Genomic DNA, 26,364 nt, shown 5'->3' with positions numbered 1-26,364 from the left:
TCTTAATAGATACTATATATTTGGCAAGAGATGCAGATCAGATTGTGATGAATAAATTAATATTTGAGCTCTGCATTCAGGAAAAATTAGTAAGAGAAATAATTAGGTGCATGATTTGGATAGCATTGTTGAAAACAGTATCAACGACAAGCAGTATGATTACATACCATTAGAATCCTAGGACCCCACTGCTGAGGTACAGGGCAGAAAAAAAGAGAGGAGGGAGAAAAATACATATCGATCTACTTTAGGTGACTAATGTAATTAGTGTGGTGAGGTGAAATGTGGCTTTCTGTATTCTTATCAGTATAGAATGTTTGCACATAACTGTGATATAAGGCATTAGTTCTGTAAATTTTAGAAATGAGTGATTCTCACTTGCATTTCAAACGTTCATAAAAGTTTTAAGGAGTGTTGTGCTGAATACACTATGTTGTGTTTTCTATACCTAGAATGAATTTTGTTTTGCAGTTCGTGGTGATTTTATTTTTAAATTAGGTGTTGAAAATGCAGGTCAAAAGTATGATATGTATAGTCAAGCTAGGAACTAGAAGTCCAAACTACACAAGTTACCAGAACGGTGGCAGAGTCGCGTGTAGTGATTAGTTTACACTTCAGATAAATAACTAGGCTCTAACTGGAAAATTTTGGCCTCTTTCTCTGCCTCCAGTTTCTTATGAAAGTTGAAAGCTAGATTACATATTGGGATGTTGGATATGTTATAAAAATCTTCAAATATTAAAGCCAGGAGGAAAGTATGTGATGTTATGTTGGTGGCGAATGAGTTAACATGAGTATTCTAATACGTTCCCCTTGGTTCTGTTAGCAGTGGAGCTATGAAAATGCAGCAATAAAATTAATCAGGTTAGAAAAGTTGGGACCCAGAATTGTCTTGTGTAAAGACTGAGAAGAGACAAAGTACCACAGTCAGGGTTTTCTATAGTAGCTGCAATGCAAAGCATACTAACAATTCCTGTACGTATGTATACAATACATTTTAACAATGAACTGTTCTGAATATCCTGTGTTGCTTCTGTTAGGAGAACCTCCATACTGTTGTAATGTATGTTACAGAATATCATCGTGCTTCTGTTGCATCCAGAGAAGCTCACTGAGTTCTCTGGGTGACTGACTTTCAGTCATCAAAGACACTAGATGCTCCTTGGAATCTGGAGTCTTAATCTATAAAGGCAGCATTTCTCATCCACATAGAAAATTTTTTTGGAATCACAGGTGTTTAGTAATTTGCTACTTGGAAGAGAAACTCGGATGTCCAAGGAAAGTGATTTTTTTCCTTTTTTTTTTTCTTCTTAGAAGTGCAACCTCCTGACATTGCTTGTCCTTTCTCTTAGATTATCTTACTCTTGTTTACTGCAGTCACAATTGAGAAGGAGAAAATTGGATGAATATTTAAAAAACAAACAAAACAAAAAACAAACAAAAACCCCCAAACCAAAACAAAAAACCAACCAAACAAAAAAACCAACCAGAAAATCCACCTCTCTATATTCCTGCCTCATAGAAATCCTTAAAATATTTACATTCTGAATTACCTAGAAGGGTAATTCAAAGATAGGAATGTGAAAATTAGGGTATATTCTGCAAGGCCTAAAGTAAGCATTACTCTGCCAAATTCTCCTGCCATAGTAAAAGGGCAGCCTGTAAGGCTCAGGAGACAGCTCTATCTGGTGGAACCGCTGTCAATATGTGCACTGACACTGTTGTGACATTGAGCTCATTGTCCAGGCTTCAGAAGGAAGAGGATATCTTCAGACACACAGAATCATAGAATAATAGAATAGAATCATAGAATAGTTTGCGTTGAAGGGACCTTTAAAGGTCATCTAGTCCAACCCTCCTGTCGTGGGCAGGGACATCTTCAACTAGATCAGGTTGCTAAGAGCCCCGTCCAATCTGACCGTGAATGTTTCCAGGAATGGGGCATCTACCACCTCTCTGGGCAACCTGTTCCAGTGTGTCATGTTCGATTGGACATGGGTCTGCTGACAAGTTTGAGCACTAGGCTTAAACATGTTCCCAGAACAAAGATGGAGACTGAGATCTGTGATAATTCCAACTTCTGTAGCACTAACAGGGCTCTGGGCACTGTAAATCTAAACAGACCCAGGAGCTGGATTAAGGTGTAGTCTGTGGTAAGGACTGATGTTTCTTTTTGACCAGTTCCTTCAAATCGCACAACTCTGGAGGCTGAGAGCAAACCTAAGTTTGTGGTGTTAGGTGTTTCATTTATTTTTCTTTTAGTGGCACTTCTTTTATCTTCTGTATGCTGTGGCATCCTAATGAAGGGCAACTCCTTTCCCACAGGTAACACAGTATTCCACCCTCAATGCTAATGAAAAAAAAAAACAACAAAAAAACACCAACCTTGCAAACAAACCAACAACAACAACAAAAAAAAAATCACAAAAAGTGTTGTGGTACAACACTTGATTATAATACCCGAATACATCCTTACAGTGTCTGACCCAGCCCCTATCTGAGTTTCAGCCTATGCTGAACTTGTATTCAGTACTGCTCTGGCTACAGCTGCAGTAGAATGTGCATACAAACAGCTCTGCAAAGAAAACATTCAAGCTATGTGCTTTACATTAATGATAACATTTTATGATGTATTGTCTGCATGCATATTTAATGCCCTTTGCAACTGAGATTCTGTAGCTGAGAGGAAAATGAGGATAAAAGGCTGAAGGGAAACCGAGGACTGAGACTCCTATAGATGTATGTATACAAATGGTATAAAACAGATGGGGAAATAGGAGTACCTACTTACTCCACGTGTTATTATTTTAATATTCAAGACTGACTATATGTGCAACCATAGTAGGATGCAGGTATAAACATTCTATGCAAAATACCTTGTTATTTTAAGAGAAAATAGATGGCTTTCAAGACTGAAGGTCTTGACAAACTTATGAACAGTAGGCACATGGTATTTACTTTATACAATTTTATATATTAAATCTAATGTTTTTTGAAAATATGCTAAAATTGAAAAACATGATGCTATGCATCTAGCTTAATTATCATTTTTTTTTAGTTGTAAAGATTTTTTAGAAAGAAGTTAAAACCTTACGTTTATAAGGTCATCGTTATGAAATGAAACTGCAAGATCATACTTTCACAGCCCACCACTGCCAAGTACAATGTTCTTCCAATGACAACAGTAATTTGCATAATTATTTCTTACTATCCAAACAATCTGAATTCTTATAAAATCAAAATTAGGCATTAAAAATATATAGTAATGTAACTTGCTTAATGGAGCTTTATGTATTGTATTAACTCTTTACTTATCTGCTGATAGTACAGTTCCACAAAAACTAGTAATCAGTCATTTTCTGAGCAGTGTTTGCCTGAAAGAGGTATCATATTTAAGCAAGGTATGCTCTCCTGACCCTGTTGATTGTTATTTCCAATCATTAAATGAAAACTGTGTCCTTTAAGATAGTTCTGATGACCTGTAGATGTTCATTGCTGCTTCAAATCAACCACAGTGTTGACATGTGTGCAGGCAGGTAATGACAAATGGCAACGAGATTACTTGCCTGTAACTGTTCTGTTAGAAATGTTATTTTAAAAACTGTAAACAATGAGTCATCCTGCTTTTCACAGACTGCCTAGAAATTGGGATTTGTGTGTTGGGATTTTCCAAGGAACCAAAAGGCAGGACCATAATCTTTGGGTTTAAAGGCACTTAAGCTCTGTACATGGACAGTGAGGTTTGAGGTGTGCTCTTACAGATACTGAGGCAAAAAAAAAATCTCTAACAAATAGTGCTTGTGTATGTCTCTTCCCCATGTGTGAATGTATGTATATGCCATACCTGGAAAGAGGCTTTCTTCTTTCAGGGAAACCTCTCTCTCTGTATAGATGATAAATACGATTTCATACCAGATTTTTTACTTTCTTATTTTTATGACAGCCCATGTCTGAAAAGTTGCTTATTTAATGTTTTAAATACCAGTAGGGCAAGCACTTATAGATCAGACAGAATTTTGACAACTGCATACATGTTAACATACCGATACACGTTTATCATATGCCAAAATAGGAATTCAAAAGTACAGCTCAGTACATTTGGGACCCCTGTTATGATATTATAAAAACAAAGTGTGTAGACCCACTGTTTCTCTATCCCCTTGCTTTACAGGGAAAGCTGCATGAAATCTTGATATGCTATGCTGCTGTTTTCCACCTGATTTCAACTGGTTTGGGTCTGTGCTTGCTTAACTTTTCTAAGCAAAGTGCAAACTATTTGCAAAGATTTATCTTATTTTCACAAATTGTAAAAATAAAACATTAAAATTCACATTTATGTTGATACATCCATGTCAAAGTTCATTTTTCCTGCTCATGCAAATAGCTTGTGTTGATAAATTAGTTGTGCTTCAAGATAAACATCTAAAACAAATGTTCCCATTTTTTTCATTTTACTGTAAGTCAATAAATTAGAGATTAAGATTTGGTTCTATACAGTGAAATGAATGTTTACAATTAATTGAACATTGTTTTCCATGTTTAAATTTAGACGCATATTTCATTAAAAAGTCTGTGGGAACTGTAGTTGTATTAATGAAGTGTGTTCTCTGGGGGAATTATACATAAATAACTATTTTTTTTAATGATGCAGGGTGAAATAGTACATCAATTTAGGCTGACATCCTCTATGGTGTCCCCAGAAAGACATGAAATGGGAAGTGATAATAGCATGTATAATCACATGACTCTGAAGAAATGATGACCCATTTTAGAAAATCTGTCAAAGGGTAAATGTAATGTCTGACTGTATTTTATCAGGCTATTTTTAACTTGTGCTACATTAAGAGTTTAAATCCTTACCTTTAAAGAGGCATTGTAATTTCTGTTTTTATTTGAAATTAAGCTCGTTTTGATAAAATTTTACTAGTTGTATCTTGCGAAATTTTTTTGGTTGGTTGTTTTGTCTTATGAATCAAGACTTTTTACAAGGTTAGGCCTGGTCGTTTTGCCTGATGAGCTTGAAAATGCATGTTTAAATAATACTGAAGCAGAATATATGTGGGTTTTTTGTAATGTATAGAACTGTAAATCTAGAAAGACTTCCCTGTTTTCATTTTGCCACCTGTGTGAGACTTACTCCTGACTATTCCGTAATGTGTTTACCTATTGTTTTATTATCTATATCTTAGTTGTGTCTGGAACAAGATAATTCATCCTACAGGTGAGCAACTGATTGTCCAGTGGATAATCCTACTCCTGTTTTGTATCATGGTATGAGTAGCAAGCTGGACTGATTGTTCTTGTCTGTAGTGTCAATCCTTTCTTTCTGTATTTTCTGGCAGTACCACGGTCTGTCACATGCAAGAGTGCACATGCAGTCTTCTTTCCAGGACAGCAAATGCTATCCTAAAAAGACTGGTACAATTTATTGCCTCCCAGGAGGTAATGGCCAGGTTTGGAGGGGGGGAAAAAACCCCCAACAAATCCACAAAGAAAAACCCAACCAACAAACCCAAGCCACCTACATCCCCCTGCCAACCTTGTGGAAGGACCTTTGTCTAAACAGTCATTCTATGTGCATCTGTAAAGTCGCTTATTCTTTCCTAGGCAAAGTGTTTTTCCCTTGTCCCTTCTGAATTGCACCCCGTTTATTTCAGACTACATCTCCAATTTGTTTCAGTTGTTCTGAAATCTAATCTTTTTTTCTAAAGTATTTCCATCCCTTGAAGCTTGATAATATCTTTGACTGACTATAGAGCAGGCCTATTAAATTAATCTAAGTCATTAATGAAAATACTGGATGGTATGAAAGCAGTCTAAATAGGCCTGAAATACAGAATACTAATGTGAAATTCTACGTGATGATCTTAATAAAATTCAATTTTGCTAGTGAAGCTTCAATAACTGGTTTCTGAATATGCTCTTGCAGAAGGTATATGGAGAACATTTTTCCTGACTTGCTTATGAAACTGTCCTGAGAAATATCATCAGCTTCGAGATAGGCAGCGCTTGTTATTTTTAAAATGTGTGGTTTCAATTTCATTCAGTATCGAAAGATCAACTAATGTTGGCTCTGATATGCTTGCTACATTTTCAAACATCTTTGCACTTTGTTCTAGAAACATCTACCAAGCTGCTGTATTCTCTTTGCATTCATCAGTGCTTTCCAAAATACTCTTATTCAGCATGTTGCTTCCATAAAAGCAACCAGCATAAAACTGGGTAACAACTAGCTCATGTACTACAGGTTACTTTTGTTGTGGTGAATGCTATTCTTTCCTTGCCAATTTTCTTTTTCCTCTCATCTGTTTATATTCATCTCCTTACATCTTACTATTTGCTTTTTTCCATGTTTCTCTAGTGTGTAACATATAAGGATCCTGGTCAATGATTCCTTCTCAAACTTAAAATATGAATAATAACAAGAACAACCAGAAGAGGAACAAATGCAGAAAGTAAAATACAGGATAGAGTAACCATGTATTTTATATCTTGTGTTGAAATTCTTTACCATTGCAGAGGGGGAGATTCTGTAGGCTAACAGGGCTTTCCCTGGTAGTCAAGGAGATCTCTTATGCTATTCATATTTTAGATAGAAATGTGGTTTAACATTGCTGTGTGTTGTTTGATAAGGTTTCATATTGTATATCTTTAGAATTGGAATTTTTATATTTTGCTATGATGATTCCAGGTGTTAACATCGGACCTGGAAAACAGGGAGAAGCAGCAGGAAAAAATGCTGGACCAGCTAAAGGAGATAGAGAGTTGCTACAAGGCTTGTGAGAATGGACGTAGACAAACTGAACTCCAGTCTGCTGAGTTAGCTCAACAGGTTGAAGAGAGTACCAAGGAAGCAGAACGGTACCTCACTGAATTCAAGCATTCAGAGGCACTTAGGCTGGAGACTGAGAAAAAAAGAGAAGATTTGAAGGTGAGAGCGCAGGAAACCATCCGCCAATGGAAGCTGAAATGTAAGAAACTGGATCGCGAGGTGGAAAAACAAAATGAAACTATCAACCAACTGATGGACAAGAACAGTGAGGTAAGATTGACTAGCTTGTTTTTTTTTGTACCCTTTCCATTTGCTTTAGAAATGAAGATAAGGGGTTTATTTATGCAAACTGTGACTTAAACCACTTTCTGCCTTAAGTTCTGGACCAAATTTTCTGGTGAACTACAAAACAGCTAATAGGTGGCAATATTTTTTAACTATTACGGAGTTCCACATTCTCTTCTTTATCCAGTATTTGTTCCAGTCTCTTCACTTAATCAAAGCTTTTTTCTTGTAAAGAAGTAAGTGTCTCTATGAATGTTGCTTTTACTTTATCTTTTCAGTTAACCGTTAACATAACTTAGCTTATTTTTAGTTAATTTTTAAGGAAATAATGTGGTGTTATTTTTTGTAGAAAATTTTAATCACATTAATAACCCATGTTCAAGTTATGCATTGTTTCCTGTAGAGGACAGTGGTCACATCTTTGAAAGTAGGTGTTTACTTTCACCATGTATGTCAGATAGCTATATGGACTTTGGCACAGCTAGCATATTTTTAATTCCATTCTGTATTTAAGCTTTTCTCAGACTCTAGGCTTAGTAATGACATCTTTTATTGCCAATAAAGACTACAGGTTCTGATATGTCATAAGGACTGCAACTCAGTTTCGATTTGATGTTTGGAGGCAGAAAAGTAGATGTTTTTGTTTGAAAATGTGCAAAGATTTTAGCAAAAAAGTCACTCTTCCCTGCTTTTGGGATGAACATGCTGCTACCACCTACCATGCAGTTCCTAGGTTTTTCCGTTCATCTGGATAGGGAGTCTGTGTTCCTTATATTTTTGTAACTTCTTTGTTTTTTAATGCTTTTCATATTTTGTTTCAGCCTCTTCCTTATATTTTTCAGAACTTCTTATTTGAAAAAATCAATTTGAAAATTGATCATGTAACATTCCTGGGCTTTTCATTTGTCTTTGTTCAGTGTGGCAAACCTCTCTTCCTCCTCCTATAAAGTTTCTCAGGAAAACACATTGGGTCTTCTTTTTTTTTGACTTAGCAGAACTCCTTGACTTTTTCTAGTCCTGACACTGCTTTAAAGACAAGCACTTTCATCAAATAATGCTGATCATTCCATCTTGGAATAATAGTAGAAACCATCATTCTGTTTGTAATGAGTCTGTGGGTCTTGGTATTTTCCAGTGGCTGGGTCAAAAGGTGCCTGCTCCTATAGTGGCTGGTATAGTGCTAAGCTTCATGCTGCGAGCTTTTATCTTAACTTACGTGCTCTGCTGGTGCAGTCTATCGTATTATATGGCCTACTTTTGATTTTATAGAGCTTCCCTCACCTCTTTTTACTTATTTTCTAGTGATGCGCATTCAATTTAGGTTACTAAATCTGATGGGCTTGGGCTGGCTCTATGCCATTCTCTGCTTTGTCCTGCTCAAAGATTGTAGTTTTCAAAGGGTATATGGTGTGAAGTATGGGACGTCTGTATTCATCCTGTGTTGTTCCTGATCCAGTAACCTGTCTGAGACTGGTACATGAATGTATGAGCATGGTCAAAGCACAGGAGAAGCCATAATGAGGCTAATACTGAGTTGAAATTAATAAACTCTAGCAGATCTAAGCTGGGCTTGCTGTTTCTCTCCTGAACTACCTAGCATATTCCTTGTTTTTTATTATTATTATTTGCTCTATCCATGCTCCAACAATTCATTCCATAGTTATCTTGTTGTATTGGTCAGCCGCAGCAGTTGTCTGAGGAAATAAGGTTTGCAAACATTTAAGAAGTTAATCATCTCTTGCCTAGGTAAGGTGTTAAGGAAAGGAAGAAAACCTGAATCATTTAGAAATCGTATGTCTCTCACAATAGACAAATGAGAAGCAAGAAGTAGAGGAGAGTTGTGAATAACAAGTAGGAGGAGCCCCAAAAGGCTCTGAAATCGCTGTTCATGTGAACACATGGACAGGTCTTTGTAATGGCAATTGATAGTGCTGTCCACATTGAAATTTTCTTTGTTACATAAGACTCTTTGACGTGGATTTTGCCTCTTTTGATGTGATAAAAGCATAAAAATGCTAAATACAGTTACTTTGGTTTAAGCTCCATTTAAGAAAGGCTGTCAGTATTCGTTCTTATTTTTAAAATCATCAGCATCTTGCCAACAAGTTTGCCGTAAGTGTTACTCCTGAAGAAAATCTCTTTATTGGAGGATATGTAATATCAAATAAACTGTGTGTCATTGTGGAGGAGAAAAAAATACAAACAATATTTAATGTTCTCAATACAAACTTGTAGACACTTTCCATATGAGGATATAATCAATCTAGATGCAGCGTTTGTGATAAGCTTCAGGGAACTAGATGAACATAATTTAACCGGCTTTGAAATACGCAGACAACTAACGTCTGAGACAAAACTCTCTAAAAATAAATAATAAAGTTACTGGGATAATTTGGTTAAAGTCTTGCCTAGATGGTTATCCTTGATGTAATTACAAATTGTTTTATTTTTAAGCTGCACACTGTTAACCTTAATTGCCTTTTTCTTCTGGATTATTTCAACTAAATTTGCTGTATCTGTAAGAAATGTGTACTGTTTGTGGAATTAGTGGAAATAGTCAGTAAAATTCAGTATAAAATTTATTTAAGCCAGTTTGAAGAATCCAGTAGCTTGTGATACATCAGGACAATCTTGTGTTGTCCCTTTATCATTCTTTTTTTCCTATAGTAGTTGTGTGTGACTTATGATAGATGTACTGTAAATTTTTCTTATTTTAAACAGAATGTTTAAAAAAAAAAAAAAAACTTGAGATAAGTAAGAGTCAGGAATGGTGTGTGTAATGTGAATTTAATGAAATGTAGTACTTGGTAACACACATGTACTTGCAGTGCAAATTTTTCCTGTCATTTAGCACATTTTCTAGGATTTTTTTAACTTGAAATATATCAATGTTGAAAAAAACCCCCAACCTTTAAGCTCCTTAGGAAAACAGTGGAATTTTTATTAAATGTGGCTGACTTTTATTTTGAAGATGAAGTCTTCATTTCTTGGCTTTGATGCATGAGTGAACTAGGCTTTTAACTGCTATTCATTCATCTACTGTGTGCAGTTTCAAAAATAATCTAAAGTTTATATACTTCATATGTAATATTTTAGAAAACAAGCAAAAGTCAGCCTATGAAATGGACCTATAGGTGAGGTGTGTGTGTGACCAATAGTCTTCCCTGTATTCTGCTGCATTACTGTATTGCCTCATTTCCTCCATCCTCCTATTTGGAGGAACCAGCAAAGAAACCCATCTTAGTCTGCAAAGAGGGTGAGAAAAGCAGGGGATTAACCAAAACTATCTCTGCTTAGGAAGCTAGATCATTTAAAGACAAGTATACGTTTGAGATCACAAATGTTCCGTGTCTAAATTTAAAGAAACACTGAATACATTTGAACTGAGTTCATAACAAGCAAAAACTTTGTATTTTCACAGAACAAAGTGTGCTAATTGCTTTTTAGGCATTCATAATGTCTAGGGACATCCTTCCAACAATTTTCTTTAATTACTTTAGGTTGCACTGGATTTTTTTTTCATCTTTTCTAGGCCCTCAAAGAAAAGGATGACCTCAGAAGTCAACTTCTCTCTGCTATACACCAAATAGAAAACCTTCGGAAAGAGCTGAATGATGTGCTTACAAAGAGAGCCCAGCAGGAAGAACTCCTCCGCTGCAAAGAGGTAAAACTGAATGAAATGAAGTCTCACCAGGTATCTCTTGAAGAAGAGATCAAAGAAGTTCAAGGTACTGTCAATAAATTGGAGAATGAGTTAAAAAAGCAAGTCTTTCTACAAAATCAAATGCAAGCTGAAAAGGAACACTTGGAGGCAGAACTTGCATCCAGTAACTTGATCCATAAAAAAGACCAAGAAAGACTCTTAGAAATGCAAGCAGATGTAAAAAACTTAAGCTCTATACGTGTTGAACTAACAAACAGAATAGCAGAAGAGGAGAAAGTCAAAAAGGAATTACATAAGAGCCTCTCAGATTTTAGGAATCTAAGCATGAAGAGATGACTTCAGCTAACAGGCAGCTGAAGATGGAAAGAGAAGTTCACCAACAGGAGTTGGCAGATCTCAGATCAGAGTTACAAAATGTTAAAATCAAACATGAACGAAATGTTCAAGAGCTCATGAAACTCCTTAAACAAGAAAAGGATGATGCAGAGGCTCAGATTAGAGTGCTTAAGGTACTTATTCTGAAGAATTCCAATGTCAGACTTTTTTTTCTCTCTCCTATTGAGTGATGAAGGCAATAAAGCATGGGCTTTAAAACATTTAACACACGTTTTATTGCAGGTCATCATAAAAGTTTAAAGTTTAGTCTAAAAAATGTTACAGTAACGATTTTAGGTCAAAAGCTTTTCTTAGTTCAAAAGTAGTGAAATAGGTGTGTCTGTGATCAGAACACGAGATATATGAGGCTGTAGTGTTTTAATATGATTTGATCCTTTCTTCTTGAACTGTTATTTTGACAATTATTGTCACAGCCCTATTAAAGAACTTGTAGTATTTCAGGGATGATGCATTTTGTAAATGTTTAAATTGCATGATGCAGAAATACTGTCATTGTATCTGGGAACGCTTTCAGAATGTGAATAGTGATAATGTATAACACTTATTAAGGTTAATTTTGATAGTTCTCTATATTTCAAAGAATTTTTAGAATTTCTAGTTTCCGTACAATTTCTCAGAAAAGTGACTATGTTCATATAGTAAATGATCAAATATAGCATTTTATTAATGAAGAAAGAGGTTAATGTTTTTAGTTTGCATCATTTGCTCCTGATTCAAGGCTATTGCATTGGAAAGAAAAAGAGCATTTTATTGGCTTTAAGCGGTCTGAATAAAATGGAAAAGTTAAGTTGAAGTGGTCTAAACTGCACAATTAACTGTCAACAGTTGTATAAGCTATACATTGCACTTTTATTGAAGCAATTTTGATTACATGGTTAAATATATATGTAAGATAGTATTTTGTATGTCCTAATAATAATTTGTGTAATCGTATTAACGGAATTAATAGGTAGGTTGTAAATTACCAACGTATTTTGAGTGCACTTCTGAAGCACTATAAATACGCTTTCCACCTCAGTCCCATCAAATAAAAAATTTGCTCATGTCAAAATTCTACTGATTTAACCATAAAAAGCTATAAAATCCTTAATCAAAGCTTAAATTATTCATGATCTACTTCATCATAAGTAATATAAGCATGTTTATTTCCTTTCTCTTCTCACAAATATGCAACTAGTTAAAAATACATATTTTCCACATTTTTTCAGTTATGAATTGGTGTTACTTAGAAAAGGATGGTTAGTTTTTTTAATATATCATTCATAACATAATAATTGACAATAATTCTTAAGCACTTGGTAACATAGAAAGCATTTAATGAATATAGCAATAAAAATAATCTAGGTGGTTGTTAGTGGAAAGATCATTAAAATCAAAATATTTTGACAGCGGTGCTTAACATTGGGGATGTAATTTGTAATGTGTCTAGCATTATTTAAATGATCTGTCCAACTATGTTTGTTTTCTTTGACAATGACCTTGAAATTAAGACTGTACATTTAATATCAAGGGGAGAGAAGGAAAGTGTGTTCTGGATCGTGATAATCAAAAAATGAGTTGATCGTCAATGTGTGTTTCCTCTGTGGAAAGGTCAGTCTTATAGTAAGGGCCTTGATATTGGTACTGATTGTTGTACATAAAAACAATATTTAAAAAAATTCACTTCCTTCTTTCATTTACAGTGCCATGACTTTCCCAGATTCTTTAATCTGCATGCATTTTTTTTACAGCTTTGTGTCTCTGAAACAGAGAAGAGCAGGGGGCTTGAGGGAGATGAATTTTGTAAGGTGTTAGGGTAGGCAACTTTTTTTTAGAAGCACACAAAATTATAATGCACAACATTCTCTTGATTTAAAGACTGTAAGTGCAACAAAATAGGTAATCATATCCGTCTGTAGGAAGATCTGATGAGATCATGTCATCGTGCAGGTGATTTGGTTACTTTTTGTCTAAACTCATTACATTGCAATTGGGTTTCACTTTTATGGACATACTTTTCTTCCAAATTAAGGTAAACTTAGCATGCATTTTATCAAATTGTATTTAAATATTGTGGTTTTAGGGTAGAGTTTAGGGAAATCCAACAGAAAGGGGGTTTTTTCCTATTATCCTTTTTTTTCAGGCTGGTAAGTTTTTGTGCCCAGTAACCAATTGTCTTTTACTGTTACAGTAATAATCTTGACCTTATTTATGCCTCAGCCCTGTCCACCCTCTGTAACTGCTTTTGGGAAAGAATATACATCAAGGTTTTTAATGTTAAAGTCTTAAAAATAAAGGTCAGTGGGGAAAGACTTGGGGAGTAAAAGGAAATTTAACACATTTATTAAGACCCAAGGCCTTAAACTTAACTAAAGGAGGAATTTTGATGAGTTACTTTCAGGAAATCAAGAGTGCAGAGCCCTGTGTTTACAGAACCAACTGCTGCATAGATTGTAAAAAGAAGTGACTTTTGATCCTTATTGTTCTTCCCTCTCGCCTCCTTTGTATGATACTTTCTGCTTCACTCATGCTGGCTTTCTATAGTGCTGCGCTGGACTGAAAAATTATAAGGTAGTTAAGGATTTTTTGGGGTCGTCGGGGAGGTACCATGGGAATATTGTATGTTGCAGTAGAACTGGAGAAGAACATAGAATTTTGTACAAGATGTCAGTGTTGAGAAGGATCTTACTGTCTCAGTACTGAGTTTCTGATGCTTAAGCTTTTAATTCTGTTTCTGCTAGAATATCCTAAAGGATTCCCAATCAATGTCTCTATAATGTCTTTTTTTATTATTTAAAATGATAGATAAACTAGATAAACTAGAAATTAAGTGGTTTTCTTAGTGGTGCCCAATCAGCTAAGTGTTCAGAAGCTCTGAATCTGTCCCCTAATTTTACTACGTGCCCTCACTTGCTTTAAAAACATCCTTGTTCTCTTAGAGTAATGAAATACAAAATGTCCTTGTGCCTGACAGCACTTTCAAGTATTAATCTTTAATGTAAGATTATATAGAGATATGTATCTATATATATAGAATTGTGTATATATGTGTATTTCTTTTTAAATTGTTTTCTGTACACATACCAAGTGGGTGTAGTTCTTCTTCCTGAAGATTATCAGATGTGGAAAATAGGTTCAATCCAGATCAATTAAATTATGGTCACATCTGCCTTGTCCATACTGGAAATTAATAAAAATTAACTTTCTCCATTGTGTCTCAAAGGTAATATAAGTGAAGAATTTGGTTCTTGGATTGTCTCCATCTGCATAGACATTATAATACAATTACTTTTAGTAGGAACTGAAAAGTTGATTTTATAAGCGTATTCACAGAAAATGTTTTAGGTATTGCAGGCTTGTCTTTGTGGACTTAGGACACCAAAGTTCTTTCTTGGAATTGTCCTTCGGAGGAGCTTTTGTACTCTGTTAGCTCTGGTGTCTAAATTAACTCATAAAACTTCTCTTCTTACCCTTCTTCGCCATAAAAGTTATATTTATAGTGTAATTGGGAGAATAGAATTTTTGCTTTTCCTCAGGAAGGAATTTACTCTGCAGGTTTATTTTTGTGTGTAACTGCATCCCACAATTCATCTAATATGAAGCTGGTTTCGAGTAATACATGTGTAATTTCCTTCTTTGTTTTGTGTATTGTTTTGCATTTTCTAGATGTTCTAGAGAATTTCTCAAATCTATCTGTTTCAACCAGTTATCTTTTCCACTGGAAATCAATGTACTTTATTCACTCACCTATTTAGGGCTTTCAAGGCCCTTAAATGTTTTCTTCTTTTTTCTCTGCAATGTTTCTATGAATAGCATTAAAACCACACAATTCTAGAAATTAAAAATACCAAATCTTTGCAGTTATTTCCTTGCAGATACAAATTTAGTATTAGGTTGTGAAATGAAATGATAGTTTTAGACTTTCTGATTCCAAATTATTTCGATAATGGAAAAGTTGCATATATACAGGGCTTCTTAAGATGATGTAAGCTGATGAGTGTAGCAGAGTTGAAACGTAGAATCTGAGACTTCTATTTACTGCTTGTAAAACATTGTGTGGTTCTACAACTCTGATACATGTTTTCCGTGTTCAGATAAGTGATTACACTTAATATAACTGAAATGTTAAAAATTAAATAGAATTACCTTTCTGTAATAGTGTTCCGCAGATTTGAAACTCTACAGTCTGGGAATGTTTTAAAATAACCCATATGGTGACTTTGTAATCTATTTTCCCATTACCGTCAGATGGAACTTGTAGAAGAGAAAAACATAGTCAAGGCTCAATGTCGACAACTGGAGAAGATAAAAATTGAGTGTGATAAACTGACAGAAGAATTAACCCAAAATGAAGAAGAAAATATAAAACTCAGGCGGAAATGTGAGTTTGTAAAACAAGAACTGGAGAAAAAGGTAAACTTACCTGGTTTTAACGATGATTCGTCAGTCTCGCTGCTGATAAATACCTAAAATAAATAATGAATTATAGAAATAGGTGGTAAACTTAATATGTACATGTATTTTTTGTATTTTAAAGAATATACACAGTCATACTGTAGTACACAGTTTCTATATAAATCAAAGAAGGCAAAAGTGCTTTAGCTAAGTCATGAATTGCATCCCTCCAAAGATTTGCTAATACTATTTAGGAGTAGAAATATAAGTCCTGTTGCCTGCCCTGTTTCTAATATAGGTAACTAACAAATGTTTAACCAAACACTTCTGGTTTTCTTTACGTTTTCTTAAAGTTGCGGTGCAGTTATGAATAATTTAGAGCTAATTTGAAGTAGATAACCAATGTAAGCACAGTAAAAGAAATTCTAAATAACTTTGAAAATTATTTTCTGCTTGAATATTTAAAACACAGCAAGTTTTTAAAGAAATTCACATCCCTTTCTTGTACTGGCATTGTACTTCTAGAGATGAATGCTGCCTGCCAGCCATTTTTGTTGCCTAGTGTTCTGGTTATTAATATTTACTATCAAATATTAATTTGCAGTCTCACAACCTGGAGTTGTCAGCCTTTCTTTTCAAAAATCTAGTGATAAATACAGAGTTGCTGAATAATTTTATTTTGTACCTCCTCTTTCTGCTTTAAGTTCTACTTTTTTTCCATGACTGGTTCCACAGTATTGCTTTTAATATGTTTTTCTTAACACGAATGTATTTTACATTGTGCTCTTTTTATATCTTAAATTTTTCTTCCTGCAGCATTGTGATTTCAGATAAGTATTTCTGTACATGGATGAAGTTTTACCTTCTCCAGTGTAAAGCACATATCTGTCGTTATTTGATTAATTCATATTAAGACAACATTGAAAATGATTGTTTCTAATCTTCGACAGATTTGATTTCCTAGATTAAAATTCAAGAAAACAGAAAAAAAAAATTTGTGCATCTTGCAGGAAATTGCTTATAAATTTTTCATTATATCCTCATTTTTAAAAAATGGATATTTTAGCCTCTAGCTGAAGATTCTTGCTGTTGTATGTCAATTTAGTAATTTCTCATCCTTGTGAAAAGAAATTTTTTGATACAGGCATTTATATTAACATGGTGCAAGAGGTTTGTTCATTCATTTCACATGGACCGCTGACTACTCATCAGATAATTCTTCATTAGCTCAATAGTTTCAAACTGTTTAAATCCGATAAGAGGCCCATGGATGTTTTAGATCCTTCACGGCTTTTCAGGTTTTTCAATTTAATTTTCAACTTGTATTTTGTTATAAAGGAAGTGCACAACATCACTTAAGTGTTGAGTTTAAAATCTACTGGGCTTATTTTGAATGTAGGTAAAGTAAAATGAGTGTTCGGAAATGCTATTAGTTCCTTTTGTCATACCGCTTATATTTTCAGCATATACAGACTGTCTGTCAGTCAGTATGCTGCAGCTACTAGCCCTGAGAGAAAAATGTTGGGGTGGGTTGGTTTGTCTTTTTTTTTTTTTTTTTTTTTTTTTTTTTGTAAAAGTATGGAATGAGAAAATCTTAAACCTGGCATTTCTCTTAGCTTGTTAAACTAACAGGAAGTGCTTTATATAAGCTCAACTTAATGACTCGTCAGACTAATAAAAAGTACCTCAAATGAAAATTCAAAATGTGTTTTTTCTAGGTTGGGATTTTAGTGCTGTAATATCTATTATTAAGGAAATGTGTTTGTAGCAGTGTACAGAGTTTTCTGCAGTTGGTTGTAAACTAGCTCTAACCTTACCTCATATTGGGAAGATACAGTTTTTAGATGGCAATGATATTTTATCTCTAAGCTGAAGAAGAATGGGGAAGCTTTTAAGCACACAATCCTGTGGTCTTATCCTTTGAAGGTAAATGCAGATGGAGAGTTTCACTTGATTGCGTTGATCAGTTAACTTGAGAGAATATTCACTATTGTAGTTTTATTGTGGATTGTCAGAAGGGGTGTTAGGATGGGGGAAATGGTAATATTACCTCTTGAGAAATCTCATACTAGCTGTCATATTGTGGTATTGCAGAAGCCAACTATATTACAAAAGAATTATCTCTTTTCCTTTTCCACACTTTTTATACTTCTTAATGTCGTTCTGTCCTTAGTGCAAATACTAATTCAAAGAAACATAGGTATTATAGATAGCTTGGATTTTAATTTTTTTTTTTTATTAGGAAAGGTGAAAGGGCAGAGAATAATGGTAAAATTTTCTCTTTTTTTTCTTTTCCTTCTGTGCACTTCTGAGTTATTAGTGACTTCATTTCTCCTGTAGGCTCTGAAAATAGAATGTTGAGGAGTGTTGGCACATTCAGAAAATCAAGCAGATGAAAAATAAAGGAAAAAATACTGAGTTATATACTCTCTTTTAGTCATGGTCTTTGGGAGTGAACTTTGGCATGTGATGGACTGTGTTCAGTGGATAATGAGATAGCATAGAATACTGACACTGGAAGCATATATAATGCAATCTTATTACCTTCAGAATACTGATCTAGATCAGAACTGCTATTTCAGCTCCCATATGGGTAGTGCAGAAATACTGGAACCTGTGCATATTAAAAATTCTTATGATTCCTTCAGTTTGAAATAGTTACTGTCTAACTCAAGTATTTTTGTATGAATTAAATGAAGAAATCAGGCTACTTATCAGGTATGGCTTTTTCACATTTGAAGGTCACCTATATTAAAGAATACCTATTTTGCTAATAGATGTAACAGCTATACGTATATATGTATACAACCTCCTGAAAGGAGATTGTAGCAAGGTGGGTGTGGGTCTTTTCTCCCAAGTAACAAGTAATAGGACAAGAGGAAAAAATGGTCTCAAGTTGTGCCAGGGGAGGTTTAGATTGGACATTAGGAGAAATTTCTTCACTGAAAGAGTGGTCAGGCCTTGGAAGAGGCTGCCCAGGGAAATGGTGGAGTCACCATCCCTGGAGGTATTTAAAAGACGTGCAGATGTGGTGCTTAGGGACATGGTTTAGTGGTGGACTTGGCAGTGTTAGGTTTACGGTTGGACTCGATGATCATAAGGGTCTTTTCCAACCTAAATGATTCCTTAGTATCCCATTCACAGAACTTGTATGTTAGAAATTACCTAGCTCCACAGTGGTGTCTCATGAGTGTATGAAGATTTCCATTAAATACAATTTAAATGACAGTTGCACCTTGTCATTGCAGAGGTCCATGATTAATAAATTTTCAAAATTATTATTCTTGCTTTTCTCACCATTCTCAGTGTACTTGCATACTGAAATGTGCCTGTTAAAGCGTTTACCCTTTGCTGCATTACATCTTCCTGATCTTAGCAGCAGACAGATGTGAACCAATTTCACTTCTCACAAGATAGTTTTGTTATATTAATTACAATGCATAGTTCAATATATTGTATAACAAAACTGCTGCTGGGTTCAGTTTTACATGGTGGCTCTATTATAGATATAAAGGAAGAGAATCTGAATTTTAAGATGATGTATAATATATTTAATGATCTTCTTGACATTGGATGGTAACATAAAATGCTTTACTCAGTGCCAGTCACTGTCCTATGAGATATTCTTTAAATTATTTTCCTTTGAGAACACACTGACTGCCAATACAGGTTTCCTTCAGGAATCTCTTTTTGTGATGACAGAGACTAGATGTCTGTAACTGGTTCAGGGCAAAAGATAATAAGGGGAGTATTTGTCGTGGGCTCTCTTTCTACTCCTGAAAAAGAGATTTATAATAGAATGTCTGGGTTTGGCTCTGAAAACAAGTTCTATGATTGTTGGGTTTGGATTTGGTAGCAGTTTCTTCATAACTGATTTACAGAGAATAAGGACAATCAAGACAGAAACTTATGAGTACTATTAGAAGGTATTATTTTCCATGGCAAGGAACTGAACTCAGTGCATGAGTGAGTATAGTGTGATTATAAGATTGAAAGATATACTGCTAATGATGTATGTTATATTAATGCAATAATTTCTTTGTTTTGTTTTTCCTGTTTCACTCCAGGATAAACAGATCAGCAATGAAGATGATCATTTGAGAAGGATGGATGAGGCCAGACTGCAGTTTAAGGATCAGCTGCGTCACTTAGAAATGGAACAGGAATCCATTCTCACCATGATAGGAAGTGAAATTGATGCTGCTTGTGAAATTTTTTCTCGGGACTCCATGGAGAAATTCAAAGTAATTCTAAGTTTTAAGTATGCTGCAGGTTTTGTTATTTTCTTAATGAACGTTTGTAGCAGAATTTGTATGCATTGTTGTCCCCTATCAATTAACTGGTATAGATAACGTATGGACAATAGGATTATGGATATTTAGCTGGTACAGATGTACATTGCTAGGTATTGGAATGGGGTACTATGAAGATCTGCGCCTGTGTTAATCGTTACTGCTTTCTTTTGCCGATTTTTTTGTGAGAAATAGTTCTCCTTTTGTTTGCTTATGTGAAAGGACCTTACATCAGCCAGAATTTTGAGGAGGTTTTCCTAGGCCACCTCCTTAGAGGTGGGAAGTCCTCAAGAAAGACCTAAAAGGCTTTTAAAATTGGGGAAAAATGAAAGAAAGGTTTTATTAAAAATTCATTTAGATGCTTTGTTTATTAAGTAGAGAAGTAAATGCTGGAAGTGAAAAGAGTTTATAACCTCCTCTTTTGTGGAACAGGTCCTTGTATCCTTGTATCCAGAAAACTCAGACTCAAAGTTTTAGGAAACTTTTAGCTTGCTGTAACTTTTTTTCACTCTTTCACTTCTTCTCTTGCAACCCTTGTCTCCCATTAGTTTTTTTTCCTGAGCATTCTCATTTGTTCCCCAGGGACTGAACCCTCTCTTCCTCCCACCAGATGATTCTACATGACTAATCCTCTTAAATTGACATTGTACACAGCTGAGAAAAAAGAAAATGGACAATCTGACTCAGCTTGTCATCATACTCACTGGCATTATGGGTACTTATATCACAAGTGCTTGACCTGGTGGCTTTTTAGCCTTAGCTGTAACCATAGAGCATGCTCAGATTACGCCTTTTTTGTCTTGCTGTTTAAACAGAGAATGCATTCTACTGTACAGTTCCTGGTCACTTGACTGGGCTGGGCTGCTTTTGAAATAGAAGTTTTTCAGCTTTGACACTGAAAATACATTATATTTTTAATATTTTTTTCTTTGTTTTATTTTCTATTTTAAGTTTATCTCCTCACCTGTTTTCTTTGAAGGTGTGGAGAGAAGTCACTTTGTTTCAGCCTTGTAGTATGGCTGTGCCTTTTTTTCCGCTTACATATGGAGTTGGGATTTTGCAGCACACAAACAGATGAGAATCCTAATAAAATGTATTTGACAAACAAGATTTCTCCTCTGTGTCCTTACAGATAAGTCTTTTTTTTATTAAGTCTTTGTGATCTGCTGTAGTTGCCAGATTCTTGATCATCAAACCCTGCCTTCTTGGACTTGCTTCCCACCTCCTGCAGAGTGTTTGTCTTCTGGATGAAGTTTTGCTGATCCCTGTTTTCACAATTCTCTTATTTATCCCCTTTAACTGTTTATCACTGGCAAAGTTAAAACAGATTTGAATCTGAATTTTTGACTAGACAGCTAATGTGAAAACAAATGTTACACAGTTTTGTGGTGCCTGGTCTGAAAATTTTTTTTTTGAAAAGGTAAAAAGTTTCCTTTGTTACATTGTTCTTCTGCCCAGTACTTTAGGTATTGGCAACGTTTCTAAAATGTTTCAGACAAGTTCTTTACTTCAAGAAGGAGTTGCCACTGCAACTGAGGTGAGCAATGAGGAATTTAATGGATAAATACTTGTATTCGGAGGACTTAAACACCAGGCTTAATCTTCCTTAATGAAAAATGTACTGGATTTTTTATAATCACCGCGTACTGGTGTTCTAAGAAAAGAATTCCACATGTATTGTTCAGATTTATTTTTTCAATCAGTCTTTTGTAATAAGAAATCTCATGCTTGCAATAACTACACCAGTCATGCTTAAACTATAAACTGAATACTGCCTTCTTTGAATGTGGTTGCACAGAATGAGGTTTGCTGCCATGGAAGTCACAACTTTCAGGTATGCATTGCTTTGTGAAGTCATGGCCAACATGCCTGCTAAAGCATTTCTTTTCAGCTTTGTCCTTATGTGGTGATAATTTTCACATAAAACATATGTATGTGCATAATTAGATGGTGCTGTTTAGGCACCTTTGGTGCCAACTGAATTGCAAAATGCGGTAAATTAAAAACAAACTAACTAACAAAACCCCCACAAAACCTTTAAATTAAAGAAAAGCACAATGTAGTCATCATGGGATAGGACCACATGAGATAAAGGGTGAGCTGGACATAAGGTTAATAGTTTACTTGATTTTAAATAGATTTCAGTTGAGAGCGTTGTATATGAGACTTTTTTTTCCTTCCCCTTATGTATCAACTTGTGGGGGAAAAAAAGATCCACTATCACTAACTTTTTAATAATTAATATACAAAACGTATAGAAGTACCTTTAAAACAAGATTAACATAGTTCAGTTTGAATGCGGAAAAAAGATATATCACATTTTCTCATTAAGTATTAATGAAGCATTCCAGCACAAGTTTATCTTCTTTTTATCCGCTTAGTGCAGATTACAATTTTCGTTTTATGCCTATCAGATATTCAAAGCAAGTGGTTTGTATTTTTCATGAAAATGCTAAGACCATCATCATAAGCATAATATAAAGATTTTGGGGGTTTGTCCTTTTTTTTTTTTGATAAGACATTTATGTTGCACATAGCATTTCTGTAGATATACTGATAACAGTTCAATGACTTAACAGTTGGTTCGGCTACTTCTGGTTTACGTGCAGCCACTGTTGTTCTGCAGAATGGAGGAAAAAACAGTTGAATGACTTTGAAGTTGGCCTTTTCTTAAGAAATACTAATTTCAAAATAGAGTCTGATTGTATTATTTTGCAATATTATGATATTTTCAAAAAAGGACATACAGTTTCGAACTGAGAATATACACCTCGATGCAGAGTTATATGTTCTGGGGATGTAGTGATTCTTAGGAGAAAACTGTACAGATTCAGAATACAGCTTACTATTGTTGCAACTTAAGTTGCACCTTTAAACAAAATTTGTATCAGTGAGTTTGCATAATTTGCTTTTAAATGTGACTAATTTATGGTTAAATAATTCTATTAAACCATTTACAGATATGATTTCCAAGCTGGATTTTTAGCAAAGAATATTTATTTGATGAATTTCCAGTAAGCAGGAAAGACTCTTTCTCCTTTCTGTGTCTAATTCCTGGTTTTATGTCTATTTCTTTCTCCCTTACTATTCCGTAGGCAATAACACTTACACCAATGGTGCTGAATGATCCTCATCGCTGGTTAGCAGAAACAAAGGTAATAGTCAAACCCCCTGAAATTTTACTGTGTAAGCTAATATCTAACATTTATAATCACTCAGTTGAAAGTGTGTTTGAAAAGGCACTTAAAGGGGGAAAGCAAAAATACAAAAGCATTCCTTTGGCAATAATTCTGATATTCCCAGACTGTTGTTTCAACTAATGGAATAATTTTCTAAATTTTGCTATCAACAGGAAATAGCTGTGTCTATAGCAAAATAAATAGCAATGCCGTTTTTACAAAAAATGCATTGAAGTAACTGCAGTGATAGCCTTTAGATCTGGTTCAATTATTTTCAGACAAGAAAAACGTGACAACATAGTTAGCAGGTTAAGTTTCTCTTACGGGGTTATAACAAGGCAAGAAATTATTTTAAATAAGGCTGTTACTTATTAAATCTAAAGGACATTAGATTGGATTCTTGGAAAATGAACTATTTTCTTTCCCCCTTTGTTTGAAGCTTTTGAATCCTATAATGTGGGTGCACACATGCTTGAAAATTCTTCAGAGTGATGACTGGTAACTTATAACCCTTGCCTTTCATTTTGCAGCTTTCCTCCTGCTCCCCCAACTCACACACATAAACACTTTCTTATCCAATATCTTTTAAAAGGAGTAAGTTTCTCATAATCAAAGTAGATCACGAGAAACTGTAGAAGGCATGCATTTTTTTTTTTCTTCAGGTAAAAAGGTCAAAGCCACAGGATAATTGACTTAAGGAAAAATTGCAACTGTTTGCATGTAAGATAATTTAAGGTTATTGATGATGTATGGTCTATGTAAGACTTGTAGCCCAAGAAAGACTGCCACTATAGATAGCGAAGATTGGAATCAAAGGAGAAATGTTATGCAGGAAGTATTTTCTTCATTTAAAAAAGTGACACTGACATATTACTGAAAAGACCTTTCAAAGAGCACCCAATAATCATTTACATACATTTCTCACCTAAGTTTCTTTAGCTACTAGAGGGAACTGTAGAATGAATGACTACTTAAAATCCCCTTTTTTTCTTTTAAATAGCCAGTGTGAAAGTATTCTTTTACCACTTCTAGATTTACTATATAGACCATGACCTATCTTATCTATGAGCTTTCTTTCCTTTTTCCTCTGCATGAACCTTAAATATTAACTTTTGCTGACCAGAAAGAATTGATGTCACTTTTTTAGAATGGATAAATGCTTTAAATTCCATCAACATAGAATAGAGAGAGAAAGGTATTCTGAAAGGAAGGAGTATCTCTTGGTGTCTATGTATAAACTAATTCAATGTGAATTTCCATACCTACCCTAGCAAATTCATGCTCCTGATCAAAAAATTTTTAAAAAAAAAAAAAAAATTGCTTCTTCACATACAATTATCAGCCAAAATATATCTGTCTTTTGAGACTCTTTGAAGGTCAACATGTGTCCTCTTAATATATCTGAATGTCCCCTTTTATTATTATTCAGTAATAGGTACAAATGAGTAGTCTGTGACTCCAAAGATAATTTGATCAGTTAATATTTATGTCTTCTTTTCATTAGAATTCTTTACTTTTTATTGTCTAATTTTTTTAACGTAGACTAAGCTTCAGTGGCTGTGCGAGGAGGTAAAGGAGAGAGAAAGTAAGGAAAAAAAGCTGCGATGCTACTTACTGCAGAGCCGAGAACAGCTCAAGCACCTTACGCAGATGAAGGAGGCTGAACATCAGTCTCTCTTTAAACAGATAAAAAAGCAAGAAAAACTTTTGGAAGAAGTTCACAGGGAAAAAAGAGGTATGTTGCTGGTTCCATTTTTGTTAATAAAAGGGAGAAAGAATTTTAAAACTCTACTAATTATAATTCCTAGGACATGTTCAGATGTATTTTATCAGCTAGTTATTACAAACTCTAAGTTGGTAACATGCTAGTGATAACCAAGAAAAGATTTTTTTGTTTTCCCTTGCTGATAAAAAAGGCAAATGTAATCAACTACATTTCAACCCAGTACAATGGTGGAATAATACATGAGTTTGCAATATGGCCAGTAGACAGAGAAGTTATTTTTCAACTGTACCATCTGAGACATTCCACGACCCAGGCAAAGAGGAATTATACAAGAGTCTGAAGCAGCATTGGTAATGCTGCTTTTATCTGTCAAAAAGGAAAAGCCTAAAGCAGTCCCAAGTCCTGTGCAGTTACTCCCTTTTGCTTAAATTGTATGTACAAAGAACTTTGGCAAATTTTCTTCTCATCCCTTCTTCTGTATTGCAAAATGGAGTAAAACAAGCTTTGGTTGTAATTAAAATGAATGACATTATATATGGAATACCACATAAACATAGTTTTCTCCCTCTCTTGGCATGTAATTCTTACTCTGGAGTGTTGTGTGCCAGGCTTGGTGCTAGCATCCGTGTCACCCATGCTTGTCATGAAGGGGAAATACTAATAAGATTTTACTGAGCGGTGTAAAGTTCTGGTAGGGATGGACCTCACTGTGCCCAGCCAAGAGCCATTTTTTAGTCTCAGCTCAGGTACTTGTAGTTTAGTATTTTATAGTTTCTTGAAGATTGACTTCGAGCAGAATTCTTTTAGGAGTAGAGAAACATGCTTTCATCATGACCTTGTTATTCTAGAGTCTCAGGAAGACAGGAAGATCTCAGTCTTTCATCATTCTGTTTTTCATATGTTTACAAGCTCATTTATACTGTGTTACTTGTAGCTTAATTAAACACATTATTTCAGTGAAGAGTATTTTTATAGTAAAACCAGAGCATTATAGCAAACTTGGAACATAAACAATTTACAGCACATCTTTATTTTTATCCTTAAAACCAGATTTTTTTCTGCTGTCAGAAATCAATACTCTGGTTGTTAATAAACAATGTGAGAGTGGATCCTTGTTAAATCCAAACTTAGGTGAAGTATAAAATTTTGAAGTGTAGGCTTGGTCTTGATCAGGAAGAATCCATGCATGTTGTTGGTTTGAGTCGAGTCACTAGCTCTAGTCAGTTCATAATTTATTTGTGAAGTTTTATCTTCAAAGGTGTATCTGATTTACTGTCATTACTGCTTTTGGAAGGTAACTCTGCATCTTTACCTTTCTGGTGTTTAGAAGCTTTCTTTAATTTCCAAGAGGGGATTCTTAAAGGTGCAGGAGCAGGCTGTCCCCATGTGCTGTAAGAAGAACAGGCAGGGAAGACGACTGGCCTGGCTGAACGGGGAGCTCTTGCTGGGACTCAGGAAAAAACAGGAGAGTTTACCACTTGTGGAAGAAGGGGCAGGCAACTCAAGAAGAGTACAGAGATCTTGTTAGGAAAATTAGAAAAGCAAAAGCCCAGCTAGAACTCAATCTGGCCACTGTCATAAGAGATAACAAAAAATGTTTTTACAAATATATTAACAACAAAAAGAGAGCCAAGGAGAATCTGCATTCTTTATTGGATGCAGGGGGGAACATTGCC

General features: G+C 34.8%; 1 protein-coding gene across 1 annotated transcript in view; it reads left to right on the top strand.

Moving 5' to 3' along the window:
• Positions 1–24,708, top strand: part of CEP128 (centrosomal protein 128kDa) — a gene marked incomplete at its 3' end in the record, with an annotated part of 62,340 nt that extends 37,632 nt beyond the window's left edge. Inside the window, 7 exon segments of the mRNA XM_009578510.1 lie at positions 6,692–7,042; positions 10,590–11,031; positions 11,034–11,230; positions 15,345–15,509; positions 19,559–19,735; positions 22,879–22,938; positions 24,505–24,708. Coding sequence (XP_009576805.1) covers positions 6,692–7,042; positions 10,590–11,031; positions 11,034–11,230; positions 15,345–15,509; positions 19,559–19,735; positions 22,879–22,938; positions 24,505–24,708 — 1,596 coding nt within the window.
• Positions 24,709–26,364: the final 1,656 nt, after the last annotated feature.

Source organism: Fulmarus glacialis, unplaced genomic scaffold (genome assembly GCF_000690835.1).
Source record: "Fulmarus glacialis isolate BGI_N327 unplaced genomic scaffold, ASM69083v1 scaffold36785, whole genome shotgun sequence".
NCBI lineage: Eukaryota > Metazoa > Chordata > Aves > Procellariiformes > Procellariidae > Fulmarus > Fulmarus glacialis.
Note: the sequence above shows the minus strand (reverse complement) of the source record. Positions and strands in the feature narration are given on the sequence as shown.